At 39.7% G+C, this 18,801-nt stretch overlaps 1 protein-coding gene across 1 annotated transcript; it reads right to left on the bottom strand.

Moving 5' to 3' along the window:
- Window positions 1-681: 681 nt before the first annotated feature.
- Window positions 682-13,753, bottom strand: dbh (dopamine beta-hydroxylase (dopamine beta-monooxygenase)). Its single transcript, XM_034122906.1, has 12 exons — window positions 13,351-13,753; window positions 10,367-10,513; window positions 9,164-9,421; window positions 8,811-8,987; window positions 6,113-6,215; window positions 5,791-5,957; window positions 5,466-5,609; window positions 4,377-4,415; window positions 2,754-2,813; window positions 2,410-2,537; window positions 1,904-2,060; window positions 682-1,220 (listed from the first exon to the last, which is right to left on the bottom strand). The coding sequence occupies exons 1-12, from the start codon at window positions 13,717-13,719 to the stop codon at window positions 1,107-1,109; spliced, it is 1,863 nt and encodes a 620-aa protein (XP_033978797.1). The 5' UTR covers window positions 13,720-13,753; the 3' UTR covers window positions 682-1,106.
- Window positions 13,754-18,801: the final 5,048 nt, after the last annotated feature.

The following is an 18,801-nucleotide window of genomic DNA, read 5'->3' as shown; positions in this document are numbered from 1 at the left end:
CAGAGATGCTGTATGAGAAACCAATGTGAGTTTGGAAAATTGTACAGTATAAATCTATTTTAGTAGACCTCAACAATGGAATTATGATCAGTGGAAATGGCCATGACACCTCTCCTTTAAATCTAACGACAAAAATATTTTACATTCAACACCTGTGCTTGTATCCCCTTTCACTAACAGTTCAGGCCAAACAAGAAACACATACAGTGTGAACAGCACATTCATAATTGTGTGAAAGCAGGAAGTCCTCTGTGTGTACAGTATGGCTACTACTCGCCTCTCCAATGTGTGTTGCTGCAAGTTCAGCACAAAATGTTTACTAATGTGGAATGATTCATTGATTTCGCCCAGAAGGCCATTAATCATTGAAATGGTTGTTCTGTGCAGCGGCTAAGGTTAATAACAAGATTTATTTGGGAACTGTTAAACAGACTGACATAAACTATCACTACTGGTCCTCTACACAATATGTCAACAGGTCTTTTTTCCTAATTCAGTTTATAGAATGTCTCTCTCCATGATGTGAATACTACAAAACTACTGATGATAGAAAGCAGGTGATTCTTATATGCAACATGTCTTAAGTGAATTGTTAACATTAATGACCAGTAAACTTGTTAAATGATTGTTAAACCAGACTTATTTAATCTGTCCAAAGCAATTTGTGTATTAATAAATCCCTTTTTATCTGCCAACATTTTTGTGACATTTATTATTCAACACACAAAAACAAAGCAAATACACACAGGACGCAAAAGAGTGGGAAAAATACAATGCTGAACTGAAAAACTGGTTAAAAAAATAAGTTATTTACTTTTGAATAATGTTACATTTTTGTCCCAAGCGCTAATTAGTGAGCCACATTTTTGTGTTACATGACCATTGCCATTTCCATGTCAAGTGCTAAAACATTACATATGAATTATCATTCATTTGGGAATACTCATAATTACATATAGATATTATACAATAACAGCGAGTAGAGAACATCATCCATCCCCAAACACAGAGATAAAATGATAAATTCTGCTCAAAGGAGCTTCTTTAACTTCCTCCAGGTTAGCAGCCCTCTTGTGGGCTGAAGCAGGCCGTGGTGACCCCCTCGCTCAGACTTGGGGTGTTGGGGGTTTGCTGGTGGGGGGCGCCCCTCCCTCACAGGGGTAGCGAGGCTTATCCAGGATGGAGGTGACCACTGGTACAGGCTTCTTGTCCCACTCCCCCTGGAGAAACAGATATATAATGTTGGTCACATTTCATCGTTGTTTGGGGGGGGGGGTAAGCGTTTTGTCCTTGATATTTTTGCAGGTTTTATTATGTGACAGTTTTTACTGTACAGTTCATCAAACCTGCCCCAAAAAAAGTATTTGTGGTTTCTAGTGAACTTTCTTTTACGGCACATAGTTGTTCAACTGTAAAATAGCTGCTTCCAACTCTTATTACAGAGTCAAGTCCAGTTCCCCCCATAAACAGTGTTAGTGTGTAGTTTTTTATACACCATAATAAATACTCTTGCAGCTTTGTAAAAACATCAAGCCATATGCTATCTTTCAAGAACATGAGCCTAATGTTTCAAATGAGGTTTTCAACGTTTTTGATATTTTTTCTCCCAGACACTGGACCTGATGTTATAAATCAAGGAGGACGTTTTTTGTTCTTACATAAAACCTTGATCAAGGCCTCTAACCATGTTTGATCTCGGATTGATTTATTCACTCTGATCCAAACATCCTGTGTGTGTGTCTGTGTTTTTGTTATAGGTTAACAAGCGGTCCGTTCAGCCGATCTGACTATTCTGTCCGACTGATGCCTGCCTTCTGATCGGGATAATTGGCGGCTTGGCAGTCGATTGCAGTGTGTGTGTTAGTGTGTGTTAGTGTGTGTTAGTGTGTTGTCTGGGACTTACAGGAAAGAGGCGTGCACTCGACTGGTTGCAGTGCATGGAGATGGGGGCTGTGTTATAAAGGGAGTCCAGCACTTCTCCACTGAATGCGTCCCACTGTAGTTTAGAATACTGCTCCGTCACGTCCACATCACACACGCAATGGTCATCTCCGTGGAACCTAGAGGGAGGGCAGGATGGAGGGAAGAGAGGAAGAGAGAGGTTGAAGGAAAGTCGATAAAGAGGGAGGCAGGGAGATTGAGAAAGGAGGAAGAGATTGAAAAAAGCAGATAGAATTGGCATGAGAGAAAACACAGTTTCACTTTAAAGGACAAAACACCTTTTTTTTTTGCGATAAAAGGAGAAATCACAACTCTGGTTTCCGGGAGCGAAGGACAAGAGTGACTGATGATGCCAAGAATTGCTTAGTCATACAGAAGATGAAGGGGAAGATGTCAAATTAATGAAGGACGAGGGGCGCACGCAAGTGATTTCTGAGAGAGAGATAGATGAGTTTGTGCTAGTGTTACCTGTTAATGAAGTTAAAGTATTTCTGCAGGTATCCTGAGTCAACGTGGCTTTTGCAGAGCTCCAGCTTAGTTCGAGGGTAGTAGTGAACGTAGTTAACACACATTTCATCCATGATGCCAAAACCTCCCTGAGGATACAAAGAGATTTAGATGAAGATGGAGGAATGTGCAGTATAAAGAGCAGATGTAGGTATTAAGGGGGGAGAGATGGAAGGATTAAGAGAATAAAGGAAATGTGTTGGAGAAAGATAGAGGGGAAAAGAGAGATTAGAGAAGGCAATACTCAAGACTTATGCTGTCGCCCAAGGTGAATTTAAGCAATATCAAAATAGTGTGCCGCTCACCAATGTAGGCTTGCTCCTATCTTCTGTGTTATAAGTACACTTAGTTATGAGGACGTCACCCTGCAGGATTAAGCAGAAACACAACGCCATGTTCACCATATTTCATTTTTAACAAAGCGCAATTGGATAGTTTAAGGTTATTGACAAAAATGTTAGATCCAGTGGCCAGTATTTGTTTTTTGTTTTGCTGTGTGGAGCTCAGCTGCTGTGTCTTTGTCTCCAGAGAACTTCCTATCACATCACACATTATTACAGCCTGTCCCTACAGTATTTTCACTCGGCGGGGGCAAAACGCAACATCTTGCAAGAAACAGCGTCTGAGGGCTTCTTAACATTTTATAAACTATGAATGTGTCATACTCAATTAACGGGAAGAAACTCAGCTATCAGACAATATTAACCATGTTTAGCTAAACGAAACAAAAGGGTAATAACAAAGGCTCTGAATTAGCCCTGAGCGAAAAAATGCTAACGCAATTAGCACAGAACTCAAGGTAAAATACCCTTATTACCTATCAAATCTGCACAAACAAGATGTCGATTAGCAAACTGAGATTCCACAGATTCCAGACATATAAGTATCATCACTGAGCGATCTGAACTCGCGACAGGGGAAATAAAAACAGACATCACACCACGTAGCATTACGGAGCAAACACGGGAGAAATTCTTACCTATGCTGTTGTTCTGATCAAATGTTGTGTTCAATGGCATTAAAACGATAAAAACGCTGCTGAAGGTTAATCCATAGGTTAATCCAATGTGTCTGTGTCACTTTGAAATGATTACTGATAATCCATCTTCATATTTATGTCAATAACGGAGATTTCATATTAGCTGCTACGAGAGTGTATGACAGCTTCCGGTTTTGGGCATTCTGGCTACGCATCACTCATTCACCAATGGGTAATGTTTAGATGGATTCTAGGAACTTCCCCTCGATTCTATTGGCTCTAACGGTTCAAAAGAGGTGTCAATCATCAAAATCGACCAAGGGGGGCCATACTGTAGATATGGAAAATGCACCCAAATGACCCCAGAAGTGTTTTTTTTTTTTCTAAATCTCTCTAAAAAGGTCAAATGTCACTTGTTTTGCATCAATCTTGATACAGGGTACTTATTATATGTTATAGTTTGGATTCCTAAAGCTTTTAGTCTACTATCCCATCATTCAAGGGTGGTTTTCACTATAAGTAATGTTCTTTTTTTGGACGGACACTATAATTTACATTTTTTTACTATGTTCAATCTGAATTTACTTTAAAATAAAAACATTCTATATTGATTCTGACTTTTCTACATCCAACTCACAGGTTTATCATTGCTTTGAGAAAAAAGATTATTAATTTACCCCTTTTAGAAGTGAAGTTATAGTCAATTGTTCTGGGAATGTCTTTTTCGAGCCTGAGGCCTGAAAAACAGGCTCGGGGCTCAAGCGTGGTACTCTAATTCAGAACTTCAGGAAAAATACACCTGGGGCTTGACCGTTTAGCCTTCATTCACCATTTACTGTGAAACATTAAACAATCGAATCTTCTCTGAATACAAATTCTGCACAGAGAAAAACTAAAATAGGCAATGCTTTATTAAATTGCAAGCGTAGTGATCAACATGTATACTTACAGGTAAAACATTTGTCATTTTCCTCAGAACTCGGATCGTCTAAAGGCGAGAAGAACAAAAGAAAATTAAGTAATTAAAGGGAAAATCCACCAAACATTTAATTGTGTACATATCTTTTTACACCACATTTCCCTCTCTATCATCTTGAGTTTGGACATAATCGTAATTTATTTAAAATATGGACAGATAATGTATTGATTTTGAGGATTTCCTTGGAGGCAGCTTTCCTAGTTATTAGCTGTGTTGTATGTGTTTCTATAAGGTTTTCAGAAAGTGGTTTGTTCATATGTCTATAATGAGGATGCAGGGTTTGAAACAACACCGCCACACAGGTACACAGATTAGTCAGACATCAACAGCAGCTGGAGATTTTATCTGGCAGTCTAGCAGATGTCCTTCTCTGGCCTCAGTGTGTGTGTGTACCTGCCCCGGGATATTGCACATTTAAAAAAATAAATAAAACACAACAGATGTCGTCTGCTCTCTCCCAACAATGTTAATGCTGTTGTTTGTCAGTTTTGATGTTGAGTTGACGTTCAGGAAGTTATTTTATTCTGCTTTGAATGGAAATATATACGGCTATATCTGATGAGGCTAAAACCAGGTCAGAACAATTGTGACTGATAAGAAATAGGGTTATAACTTTCTGTAGAAATACTGCTTTCATTAAAAAGTAATCAGTGATTGGACAACTATGTATATTAACACCTGTTTGATTAATTACTAAAAAACTATTTTTTTCTATGGTAAGTAATTCCCTTAATTAGCAGTACTTTAAAGATATTTTTACTAAATCATTTGAAACTCTTCATTTGCAGCAAGTACACAAAAGACCATCAAGCATTAGCTTATCATTTTCAGCTAGTTATAAAACATGCAAAATCAAAGACCCTTTTTGAGCCTTTATTGTAATGAGGTGGCAGCTTATTATTTTAAAAGGTGCAGTAGAAGCAGAAGGATAATCTGTGGCATGCGGCTCAGTGAGATATGAAGTAAGACTACCTTCTTTCAAAAGTATAAGATACACCGCACGAAGAAAGTTCTGTGCACAGATTTCCTCTGGGTAAACTGAGCCCCGCTGTGTCTCACCTGGTAGTGTGTACTGAAGTGCTTGTCCTCCTGGACCACCTCCAGCTCTTTGCCTGCCCTCACCAAAACAGTCCTTACCCCCCGCCCTGCCAGGTGGGTGTGCAGCTGGGATGCAAATATATAGATTCCTCCTGAAGGCAAAGCCTAGATATACAAACAGACAGACGGAGAAACTTTCAAGGTCAAGCTCCAACTGAGATTTTTGTGCTTAAGGGACCAAAACTTGAAGAAAAATATGTGGCATGCTAGATGAAATATTTATCCATAATTCTTTTTTGAACCTTAAATAATGCAGTGACTATGGGGGACATATATGTATACATACAGTCTGAGTACACTCGGAGGTGCAATATCCACTGAGGTAGAAGCTGTTTTGTTTAGGTGGGACAGCCATGATGGGAGTATAAACAAGACCCAGCTCCATGATCCCTGCATCGTACCGCCTCAGACTCGGGGTGTAATGCAAGCGTATCCCTGAAGAGTCACGACGGCCTGCGAGAAACAAAATCATGCAATATTTAAATATGTAGCAAAGTCAGTTTACTAGTAGGTTATGGGTATGTTCGGAACAACGGAGAAGAATAAGAGTAAGTGCAGTGTTGCAGAATGTGGTAAAATGTGTGAGTCTAAGTGTGTACTTTATATACCAGATATAATGAGAGGGTTGTGGTAATGGACCTCCAGACGAAGGAACCTTGAGGAACTTGGTCCACCCAGAGGCAGCCCTGCATCAGGAGGATAGTAAAAAGCCTGCAAAACACACACACACACACCATTTTTTTGACTGTGACAAAACTATAATCTGCTAATTTCCCCAACTGAAAAACAGATTTAAATGCATTTTCTGAGGAAGGAGCTAAAATTAATTATTTTTTCCATCCTTGCTCATTCTGTTTAAGACTGACAATGTCAGAGGATGACAAAATGAAATCACCCAGATGTAAAACTATTTACAACCATGTGCCAAGAAGAGGTCGAAACACAAAACTGGTTATTTGACGGTTGTATCTCAAACCTCCAGACTTACTTCCATTCTGAAAATGTAATTACAGGATTACCCATCCACCTCAATTATTTGCATATTAATTACTCGCCCAATGTTGTCCTTCAAAATGTGATTCCATCTTGGTAATCACTACTATATTAGTCTTATTGATTCTTCTTGCCCACTCTGCAGAGATAATAGATTGTCTCTCTAGCTCTACTAATGTGGTACTGATAGTCTTCCTTTTCTTCTGGGGTCCCTGGGCTCACACCTGGGCCCCCTTATCTTTCAGGTCATCATCATTCACTCTCTTGGTTTGTTTTTCCACAGTTACGCAGATGTCACTCAACTAATTGTGTCCCTGGTCTTGGACAATTGAGACCAATGCACCAATACTTGTCCTAGCAAATGTTCTTTCATATTTCTTGCTGTTTGAGTTTGTATATAAATGTTTTTTGCACTTATTGTAAGTCACTTTGTAAGTGATGTAATGTAATGGTTCTTTCCAATGTTGGAAAGTGGCCTCTAAAACTAAAACATGCCTTGGCACAAACTTACATAATCAACATTTGTCTTTGCATCAAATGTATTCCTTGACAAGGACTTTCAAATGTCTTCAAGGCCTTTTGGAAATGTATGAGCTGGCTAAAACAATGCTTATTGATTATTTCTACACATCGAAAGGTTGTCTTCTCATATGGATGCACACTTTGAGGCACTGGTTGAACGTGTGATGTCTTTTTTTCTTTCTTTTATGCTCGTTGGATTCTGAGCTATTCTGCTTATAATGGCAAAAAACTAATTTTCACTCACTTCTGGCCCCATGGGCGTCAAACCTCCTCGCTTTTATCGAGGAAACTTGATTTAATCTTCATTCATCATCGGTCTTTTAATTTTTCAGACCACTTGAAGACTCTGCTGATACACACAGTTTGTAACGGAAGAGAGAATTGTTTTATTTAATCTTGTTAAAGTTGTAACAGTAAAATCCTTGGAGACTTGCTTTCTCCACTACAAACACACCACTTTTTCTCTGCCATTTCTTTTCACTTCACATTCTGGCAGTGTAGTTCATTACTGTTTCTCTCCCTTTTCAAACTTCCCTCCCTCTATTTTCCTGCTTTCTCTCTTGCATTGTTTTCGCAGGGCCACGTTTTCCTTCCGATGCAGTGCCGGGGAGAATGAGACAACACTATTAGGAGGTGATGAAAGAGGCCTGAATATTTCTCACCTAATCTTGTCTTCACAGCTCAAAGCCCACAGAAGGCATCCTGCTTGTTTTTGTTTGGCTGGCAGATAATCCAATCAGAGAGGGGCCAGGCTGGCTGTGATACAGTGGGGAGCGGAGCAAAGAAATATGGTGACAGGCTCGCCGTTCCCTGTCCTCTTTGCTTTATGTGACCAGCCGGCTGCCTGCCTGCTTGGTCAGCCGGCTGGTTGGTAGCTGTGGTACCCAAGTGGACTGAATGAATGTCTGATAGAGGGCCGACTAGCCGCCTGAAGACACAGGTGCCATTTTCTCTCCCTCCCTACTATTTCAATCGACAGTTTTTCCTAAAGAAAAGAACTGCAATGTGTGTGTTTCTTATAGACTAACAATTCAAGGTAAAAACAACTGTGATTTTCTACTACATTTTAGCAGGCTGACTCATAGGCTGGATGACTGTCAGGGCTGTAGCCATGATGTTGGATATACTCGTCATTTTGGCCCCTTGGGGACAGCAAAATAAGCTGTCATTTCACACTGACATAAAAAGCGCTTACAGAAACTTTATAGACTAAGGTTAGCATTGGTTTTACAATTATAGAATGCACACAATCTTAGTTTCCTCAGTAGTATTCAGTTATTCAAGAATATCAGCCCATGATAACCACTTGTTTTTAGGCTACAACTGTAAATATTCATGTGGTTTTCATTCTTTGACTTTGTGTCAAGTGTCGACAAGTTTGTGAATATTTGCATGTGAGCGTGCTTCCCACATACAGACTGTCTCCCAGCTCTTAATAGACTTGTGCTGTGTGTGGGATCCTCTTTACAAGGTTTTTTGCTCAAAGTGGTAGGCTTGGATATTACTTGCGTAGGCGCATTTGTTTATCTCTCATAATAGGAATGAGGACACGACCAAAATCAAGATTTATTCCAACTTTTTTCAATTAGACACACTATTATGTGTAAAATGTGTCAATGTATATGTGTTTCTGCTTCATCTAAAAATGTATTTGACTTTGACTTGTAAGTGTTGCGAATATGTTTGTAGCACTGTTGTTTTTAAGAGTATAAGGAGTAAATGTAGTCAGTGGAAGGTGCCAATGAGGACTGATGTAAGAAGATGTGTGTGGGTGTCTGTTTCCCATCATACCTCAGCACCCATAGCCCATGCAGCGAGCACATGGCGGCAGAAATCGAGCTTGTTCGGCTTCATCTTGTCATCGCAGGAGCCGCTGTACTCTGGAACGTCGCCTTTATCTGCAGAACATTCGAACACTTCCATGTGGTGCACGATGGCCTCGTTACCTGGAGTTATCACTGACTCATACTGACAGCAACAGAGAGAGAAGTGGAAAAAAGAAAACAAGTCATGTTGTTTTATGTGTTTCTACCTCTAAAAGCTTTTACTTTGGACAGGTACATCAAAAATGAAAACTCTGAAATAATTGTATGCAACATAATGTGTGAAAGCTTCCATATCTTGTAATTCAAAGGCATTCATACCATAACAATGTGATTTTTGGGCATGTTTTCAGGCAGCTTCTGTATGTAGCACCAGTAGGTGGTCTCCTGATGTGGGATGATGACGTTTGGCGACAAGACATCCAGCGTCCGCACATCTGGAGGCAGGATGGGTGGCAGCGTGTCGGGGCGCAGCATCAGCACAGTCTGCATCCCCGTGTGGATCCGGGACAGGTTCAGCTGCTCCAGAGAGGCAAGTGGTTCTTCCAAAAATCCATAGATGACGTGCACGGTTCCCTCCTGACAAATCCCACCCAAAAAACAGATTATGTTTAGTTGATACTAAGCAGAAAACCAACATCAGTAAATGAATAATCTTGTGTGGTTATTATTTGGTTGAATTTTCCTATGAAGGCAAAAAGAGAACTTCTTTTTCATTGTGTTGTCATGGTAATGACTGAGCATTAGTTTTGTGTCTGCAACTTGGAGGTTTTATGCGGCACCATGGAAACCATAATCAGTATATTACATTTGAAGTGAAACGGCAATGAAACGCACACACAAACATTAATAAACATTCACATACAGGGTAAATGTTCTGTGCTGTTATGTTCCACACGTGTGCACTCACTTCAGTAATCTCTCTTCCTCGCCACCTGCTAACTGTCAGGATCCCTCAGTTCAGGACTGACTGACTAAATCAACACGTGTGCTCGCTCTTTACATGACCTCTTGGAGAATCGACAAGTGACATAAATGTAGAGGAGAGGATCATCTTGTAAATCAGTCAAATATTTATCCAGCTCAAGGTTTCATACAGGTTTGAACCTAACCCTTATTCATAAGTTATTTACCTGAAAAAGCTCTTCCATCACAAGCTTCCAACACATTAATGCATCAATAATTATATTTCAATAATATAATGTACATTTTTATGAAAAAGGAACCTTGTGCAGAAAGAGTACTTTTAGTATATTTTGATGCTAATACTTGTGTACTTTTACTCAAGTACATTTTACATTCTACAATGTATAACCAATATCTAAGTACTTTATACACCTCTGTAAGGAAGCCAGTAAGGTTAAAAAACAAGAGCTTTATGCTTTTGTTTGTACAGGATTACATAGGACTACCCTGACATTTGCATAAACACACACACACACACACACACACACACACACACACACACACACACACACACACACACACACACACACACACACACAAAAGAAAGTCTTCACGCACCTCTATGAGGTAGTCTCTGGGATCACAGGTGCTGAACGGTCTTTTGAAGAGCAGGTGGAATCCGTCAGGTTTGTGTTTGGCATCCAACAACTCGTAGTCTTGTTGGCTGTCCAATGAAACGTGGCCCTCACTGTCACTCCACGCATCCTAAGGGACACATGTTAACTTTAAAAAAGATCTAACCTGCACAAAGTATTTAAAAGCACATATATGAGCCAATCACATTTAGTCCAGATTTCAATTCTATTAGGCTTTTGACAACCCTTCTTTAACTGAGAGTTTGAACAGTTGAACAGCTCATTTAAAAAAGGAGGGGATCAGGTTTCGCAATGAGAAACTCATTATTCACCCATTACCTTAAGACATGTTGTCAAATCAAGCAGAGAAATAATAAAGTGGCTGTTCTTTGTTCATTTTCAGATTGACACAAACCTACACAATTTTCTCAAAGAAATCAGTGTACCTTCCCCACCTGGTGTTCAATATTCCTGTTCTCTGCCAGGAGGTTTTTCAACAGCTCCGTCTATCCGCTCCTGCTATGTTTCTCACATTCATATCTGTCCAGAATAACACCTAAGATCTCGGTATTTCTGTCTCCCTCTCTGAACATCTTATATAACCGCTCTAAACAAACGGCAACATATTTTTATACATGATTCTAAAAAAAAATAAGTGGGCAGTATACAGTATGTGAGTTGCATGTCTGTGTAGAGAATTTCTAAGACTTGGAATTGTTAAGTTTGTGTATAAAGGTTATATTTTGTTATGTTTAAGTTAATGGCAGTTGGGTCCACTTCGTGTATTTGGCATCTCTGTTCAACCTTTATGTTTGCGTAAGTTGGAATTCCTAAAAAACATGGTATGGTGTGTTAAACAATAGTTCCAAATGTTTACAAGTCTGTCTTATGGCACTGCTTACATATCCATAGTAACACAATTAACAAGTAACCATTTTTGGTCACTTTGGCCGTTAAAATCCTTACATTATGTGATTCAATTGTTTTGCCAATATCAAAGTTAGTTTATTATGGTAATGGTATAATTACACTGGAGTTGATCTATATTCTAGTATTAGGTGGAACGTGTTGCCATAAAAGACTGCTTGTGGATTTGTGAGACAAAAGTCTCAGCCATCCCTTCTGAAGTTGAACTGAGAGCAGTTTATGGAGTCCTGCTGGCCTCAGATCTAATCTCAACAGAGAATCACAATATGGTGTATGTCTGCACAAAAAAATCAATAGAAAGGAGTCAACTGCCCATGTTCTGTAAAAAAACAGCATAGATAGTGGTAATGTTAGTTTTGGGTGTTATGGTTTATTATTCAAAAGAGTGGTGTTGGTCTAAGAAAGTAGAAGAAGAAATCTGTGACCTTTTACTCCTTTTTCATTTTTAAAACCATCAAAACTTTAAATGAACATTCCTCAGTTCATATTACATTTATATCAAATAAGATTAGTTCTAGATTCAAGTCCCCTTCTGCTGATTACTTCGATCGAGGAACAATTTTTTATAAAAGTTTAAAATGTCCTTATTTCTCGGCATTGACGAAAGGAACTATTTAACTCTGCACACATTGCTTTTAGTTGTGAGGGATTGCTCAGCAAGACATATGGACAAAAAGAGAATGAGATGTAAGAGACATTTTATACTTTAGCCTTCATTTAAGAGGGAACAATTGTACTTCAGAAGCTGTCCCTGCACTTTATCTCATGTATGACCTGATAACTAACCTGCTATTCATGGTGAAACCACAAACCCTACATAGCAAACAACTGAAGTCTTTGTTTGCTGACCGATCCCCATTTGGTAGTTTTGTACACACAGGATCCTCAAAGGTTGAACGCACATTCACTAACCGACCAGATGTTAGTCCTACTACCTACAGTATGTTAATAATATAATACAAATTATAAATTAGTCAGAAAGTTTTTTTCCAAGGAACAATCAGAACTGCTGCTCAAAAATGTATCTGCAATTTGTATTCACCCTGCTAACTTTTATTCATATTTCCACATAACCCTTGTGGACAAAATGTAATTTAAAAAAAGATAAATTGGAATTTTACAGCAACATAAATTCTAAATTGATTAATTTATCAGGGAATTTCATTTGTTAAGGAGGCTTGTGTTTGGCAAATATAAAAAATGAGGCATTTTACACATCTTAATCAGCACAGGATTCAATTTTGATATGTTAATACCTGCTAATGATTCCCCAGTGAGCTTCAGCTATTAGTGACGTTTGAGTGATTTCCAATTAGCTGGGGCCGATAGCATCCTTTGTGACTCTGTGATCATGAAGCAAGCAGTCCGCCGGCTCCTCGTGCAAAAAACACCAATCTCACGCCCCGGGGACCGCAGACAGATGAGGGAAACCTCCTTTCCTCAAGGACTTCATGTAATCCATGTGCATTTATGAATTTGACACAGAGAGGAAAATGGAAAGGGAGACTGAGAAAGACTGTACAAATATCTGATGCAACACCTCCTGCTGGATTTCCACACCTTTTAGGAGACGAGCCTTGTGTCATTCTAATGTTTTGTAGCTATAACGACAGCTAAAGACACATCTTTTTAGATTAGCTTTTTATTAGCAACCCCCCCACTTTAAATGTTCTTTTAGTCTTTATTATTTACCTACCTTTATATTGTTTTATTTATTGTATAGGTCTTAATCTTTTTATTTGTATTTCTGTTGTACCGATATGTTCACTTTGTTATGGGGTTTTATATTTTATATTGTTGCATCGATTCAGTTGTCTTGTGTCTTATCTGTCAGAGAGAAACCATTATTTATTTTATTTTTATTATCATACATTTTACCTCCTTGTGTCTATTAACCTGATCAAATGTTATATTTTGCTGCATGTACCTTTTAAAGTTCTTAAAAAAATAATCAGGGGAATTTCTTGTTGTTTTGTTTTTTTCCTAAATTATTTGAAATGTGTTGGACAGATTATATAGATAATACACATTCCTGCTTACCCCAAAGTAGCTGTTAGTTCCAGAGTCCCACAACACCACCAGGTCAGCGTTGGTCAGCTCCCCGCGGTCCGACATCCCAAAGACCACGCCGTGTTTGATGTCTGCGACCGTCAGCTGAATGTAAACCTCCTGGTTGGCGTAGCTGATGTTCCAGGAGAGCTGGACATCCCCGCGGGGGTCAAGGCTCATACGGAAGGGCATGGGGAGCGGCGGTAGAGGGCCGGAGGGGTTTATTTTAAGGTCTGAAACTTCAACAGCATTGGTGGGGCCCTGGTATGAAGCCACCAAGATGACCATGAGAGCAGCGATGGCGGTGAAGTACATGATGGTGAAGTCTTGAAGCCGAATGTTCTTTTTGCAGATTCTCATAGCCGAAAGGTTCTATTGTGGCAGCAAGTTGTCGTCTTTTTTCACCTCTTGTTTTGTCTTCCTCAGTCTTCCCGAAGTGGAGTTCAATCAAGAAAGTTCTCTCAATGGTGGATTTCTGTGAGAGCTCCACCTCTACACCTCTTTCTGTCCCTGTAAGCTCTGCGCTTCTTTCTGGACTAACTAGACTGTGTCCTTCGCAGTAGTCAGGTGAGGTTGTTTATCCTCTTCTTCCCATGTTTTCTATCATCTCAGTCACTCAAACTTAATGTTGAGTTTTCCTAAACTTTCCAGTCTTTAGGTTTCTCTGATTCCAAGTCCTTTGTGGGAACTGTCTCTTCCCTCTGAGCCACTGTTCTGTCTCTCTCTTTCTCATGTCCCCCTCCCTGGTTTTTAAGAGACTCCTCCCTTGTGACTTGTCTGTTTTTATCCACACTAATAGTATTACATTTGTTGGAGGAAATTGGATTGTATCCTTTAAGCCCTGGGGTCAACCATGATTCTGCACATCTGCCAGACCCTAATTGATCCAAATTCAACCATGGACATTATCAACAACAATCTGCTCAGAAAAGCTGAACTGTATTGCTCATCTTTTTGTGTTGCTTTAGTGAGCATGATCAAACATTTTCTTATATATTTCCTGACAAAAAGTATTTAAGACACTATAGCTCTCACCTGGCTTGTTGGGTATTTGATTCAAAGTGGATTTAGGGTGCAGCAAGCACATGTGGAGGTGTAAACAAGGCATTAATGCATTACGCCCTTTCCTTTAAACCACTGCCTCAGGCAGCAGAAGACCTAATCAAACTGTCAATGATGGGTTTCAAACAAAAGAGGGACACATTCAGGGTTGGTTTGAAAGGTTAGTGAAGTGTGTGTGCTCTTTAGCCTGTCCCTGCCTTTTACACACATTTACTAAGAGATTTAATATATATAATATAAATCAAATGTTGTGTTTAATGAAAGATTATAAGAAAGATAGTGGTTTAAGTTATGGAAACAGCCAATAGGATCCTGTCCTTCGTTGGTATTAGGGAGTGTTCTGTTTTTGTGTGTGTTCAAAGCTAGAATGGGTAATGTTTTAAACATTTTTGTTAGACTTGTTGAAATTCTCTTTACATCCCGGGGTAAGGAACAAGTTGTCTACTCACATGTTTTTGATAATTTATAAGTAATGTAAAAATAAAAATGAATGATTAACATTACAGTTGTCCACTCCTAAACTAAAGGGTTGCCTAGTCTGGAAAAAATACCAAACCTTATGTTGCTACTCCTGCAAATCTTGCTTTAGCTTACCTACCTCGCCCTTGGGCAGACTGACGGCTGCCTCGGCCGTTGGGCCCTCACCCCTAGATTCCACCAGGTCCGTCTGCGCCGCGGTTTTGGTCCGACCTCCTCCAGCGTCATAACCTACCGGGCACGGTAAGAAAATATGCATTCATCATCATAATTATTCTATATATATAATCAATAAATCACTGACCACAAGTTTAATAAACGTTTTAATTATTACAATTTCACCCAAAACAACATTTTAAACAGGAACATCAAATAACAGTTGAAATGTACAACAATCAACACAAAAAAGGAACTATTTACAGCAAAAACAATCAACAGTTCTACAGGTCTTCATACAAAGACCCCCCAGTTCTGCCATCCTGCCATGCAGAGCCACTGCACAGGATTCACCTACAGGGCCATGTCTGTGAATGGCCCTGTAGGTGTTGATTGGGCTTGTGGGGGTTGGGGTACAGTTGGCCGAAAGGCTACTGGCCTGGAGGTGTGACTGGAGTGTTGTGACGTGGGGGGATGGTCAATCGGCTGCCAATGTTGCTGGTGTTGTGTATTGTCTTTTTCAAGGCTATGGAGGGTGTTTAAAATTTTGATTTTGGCCTGATGTTTCCTGTCTTTGTCCAGCCTTTGTAATATAGGCACAAGACTGAGTGCAAAGTGGTATGACTCTTCTAATTCTGAGTCTGGCATGTGTGGTGTGGCTGGAGGTTCATGCAGTAGAGACATCAGTTGCTCTCCAAGGTCTGTGCTCTGTGGCCTCCTCCTTGTGGAACGCTGGGCCGCTGCTGGTGTGGATTCCTGGGGGCTACGGGACCTAGAGGGCCTTTTTGGAGATCCAGATATTATCCTGGACTGTTCTTCTGTTCCTGGTGTACCTGATATCTCCATTTCCTCTAGTGGGGAAGGATTGCCCAAGCTGCTTTTTGAACTATATGAAAAGAAACAACAACATGAAAACAATTAAAACCTTTTTTCTTGGGATTAATTTATGCAATAGGAACATATTTATGTAATTTAAAATAACTCTTTCATACCCTTTGCAATACATCATGACAAATTACAAAGTTACAAAATGATATACATTTAAAAATGTGCATACATACCTCCATTGCTGTATATAGGGCAAAACGAAGGACATTAAACCTGCGTATTTCCAGCCCTTTTGCGTGCCACCTGCAGATCCACTTGGGGTAGATTGCTTTCTGCTTTTAACAAAAGCATCCATGAGTGACTTCCACCTTTGCTTGCACACGTCGACTGAACAAAAAGAATAGATTCAGATTAATAAAATGATTTCACTTATTAATTCTTTGCTTGGTTTTCCCTTCACAGATAATTGATATAAGAAATAATAAATACTTTCTTGTGAAATGCAAACTACTGAATGGCTCTGTAGGCTACTGTACCTACAAGTATTCATTAACTTTAAAACATTAATATTCACCTTCCACTCCACAAACTCCAGCGACTAAACACCAGGCCTTGTCCTTTCTGATGTTGTCCTTGTAGAAATGATGGGTTATGTCGTATAAAATCGTTTGTTTTTCCACTTCCATGATGAAAAGCTCGTTGTCCATTGTGCGTGTCGTAGTGAAGGTGTCGTGATGTGAAGGGGGGTCTGCAAAATTACTTTATTTGGGGGGGATGGGCCTGGGCCGGATGCTCTGAACGTTCCACCACTTCCTGCCTGCCCGACGCGACGCAACGCCTCGGATTCATCCTATTTTTAGAGAAGCCCTGCGCCGAGACGCTTCTGGGACGCTTCTAGCCGCGTGTGGTGGAATAGCACCCATTGACTAGAGTGGCTGCGATCGCTGCGGACGCAGACGGACCCATGCAGATGTGGCTGAACAGCCTTCACTTGGACGCCAAGTGGCACAGGCACAGGAAAGTTGGGCGTGGTCCTTTGGCCGAGAAAGGCTTAAAAACCTTTCTTTAAAAAAAAGCTTTTGATTAAACTTTTGTTTGTTTTTATTATGCCTCCTGTAGCACCTTGGGATTGCTGTTAGCAATGAAAGGTGCTTTATAAATCGAATTTATTATTATTATTATTATTATTATTATTACCTCTAGTGGTTCTTCTCACCTTGCTGCAGTAATGTAAAGGTGTAACAAACCCCCCACCTGACCACACCCAAGTGAAACAGGCTCACAGCCACAGAGGGCAATGAAGCTCTGCTTTTCAGCCTGGTGTTATCACTCTTAATAGCAATAGGGATAAGTACAGGATGGATGGACAGTTTACAGAAGATGGCTGCTACCTAGTCACATCTCTGTCCACTGCTTTCATGTAGGGATGATTCACTACATTTAAAATTCCTTTGAATTTCAGGGCAAGCTCGTCATCAAAAGTGCTGTAGGGTAAATGCAAATGCACATTACATTTGCTCATGACGTCAAACCATTGCATTTATTTTCCAGAAGAGGCTCATAAAGGGAAAGGTTTACTTCTGAGCAAAACTAAACGGAGAGGACAAAAGATAAAGGCACAGACTGGTATTGTGTTGGTTAATATAATAAAGCCCATCAGGCCCACAGGCCAAAAAGAGATGTGTGTGTCTGTGGCTTCACATGAGGCTAAATAATCTTCCCTTTCTCCATGTGTCTTTCTCTTTCTTTTCATCTTTTACACCACCTCACTTACCTCTCCTCTGTCACACTGCTCCATTACTGGTGATCACCTTCTCACTTTCTTCCTGCCTTCTCATTTCTCTTACATGCACACTTACCTTACTGCTGCCATTACTGAGGTGTCAGCAAACCTAAACGCCGTAAAGTCGGCTGTGATCTGGATGGAACGACAGAAAAAGAGAGGGACAGAGTGGGGGATGGGTGGGGAAGAACAGATTTAGGGAGAGAATGATGGTCCCTTTGGGTAATCATGGCATTGTGTGTGTTTGTGTGTGGGTGCCTGGGGGGCTATCTGACATTTCCCTGCCTAGAACAATCCAGACATTGCCCCTACAACTTTCCCATGATGCTTTGCTGTCAGTTTAGGAGAGGCTTATGCATGGGCACACAGATGCCAAAAAAAATTAGGAATCTCACTGACAAATGATCCATAACTTATGAACATGTTTTTTGTATTATGCATAGTTTGTATTGCATGTATTCTCTGATTGAATTATATTAAATGTATTACATAAAGCAATACTATTGAATAGTCCTACAACAGAGACGGCATCAGAGAGCTTATTAATGTATTCACAATGATTTGAAAGCCCTTGGATATTTTGTATTAATTTATAGTGTTGTTCTTTTATCAGGTTTGCTAAATACTGTAAATTGCCCATTTATTAATACAGACATTTGATAAAATCAAGTAACACTTTTTAATTTAAAGCAGTATACAAATAAACTACAGAAACTACAGTTGCAACTATTTTCGGATAAATTCTCAAACTACCCAAGCACTTTATCATCGTTTGCCAAGAGATGAAGATACCAACAGAACCTGACCCAGTAATAGTTTGCAGGAATTCAATTAAAACCAACTTTATTTGGAGTATTCACTATATGGCTGTTATAGTGAAAGGTCTTAAACTTGCAACATTGTGCCACCTTGCCACAACATCTGTCTAAGTTAAAGCCAATGTAGAATTTGCTGAGCAGCAACCCTTGTGGCCACAGGCGGTAACCACAGAAAAATCTAAATACAAGTAGTAGAGTCATAAAGTTATCACATAACACAGATGTATAAAAGTAAAGTTTGATAACATAAGCTAATGTAAGTCCCCATAAGCTAAAGATCAAGAAGGTTCAAACCTGAGTGTATAGAACTGAGCATAG

Source organism: Trematomus bernacchii, unplaced genomic scaffold, assembly GCF_902827165.1.
Source record: "Trematomus bernacchii unplaced genomic scaffold, fTreBer1.1, whole genome shotgun sequence".
NCBI classification, from domain to species: domain Eukaryota; kingdom Metazoa; phylum Chordata; class Actinopteri; order Perciformes; family Nototheniidae; genus Trematomus; species Trematomus bernacchii.
Note: the sequence above shows the minus strand (reverse complement) of the source record. Positions and strands in the feature narration are given on the sequence as shown.

Bases quoted from the DNA above. Each gene is read 5' to 3' on its own strand.
- dbh (XM_034122906.1), bottom strand. From the start codon at position 13,719: ATGAGAATCTGCAAAAAGAACATTCGGCTTCAAGACTTCACCATCATG. The intron at 10,514-13,350 runs GTAAGCAGGAAT...TGTGTCCCTTAG, and splicing joins GAACTAACAGCTACTTTGGG to GATGCGTGGAGTGACAGTGA. The intron at 5,958-6,112 runs GTATATAAAGTA...TGTTTCTCGCAG, and splicing joins CAACCCTCTCATTATATCTG to GCCGTCGTGACTCTTCAGGG.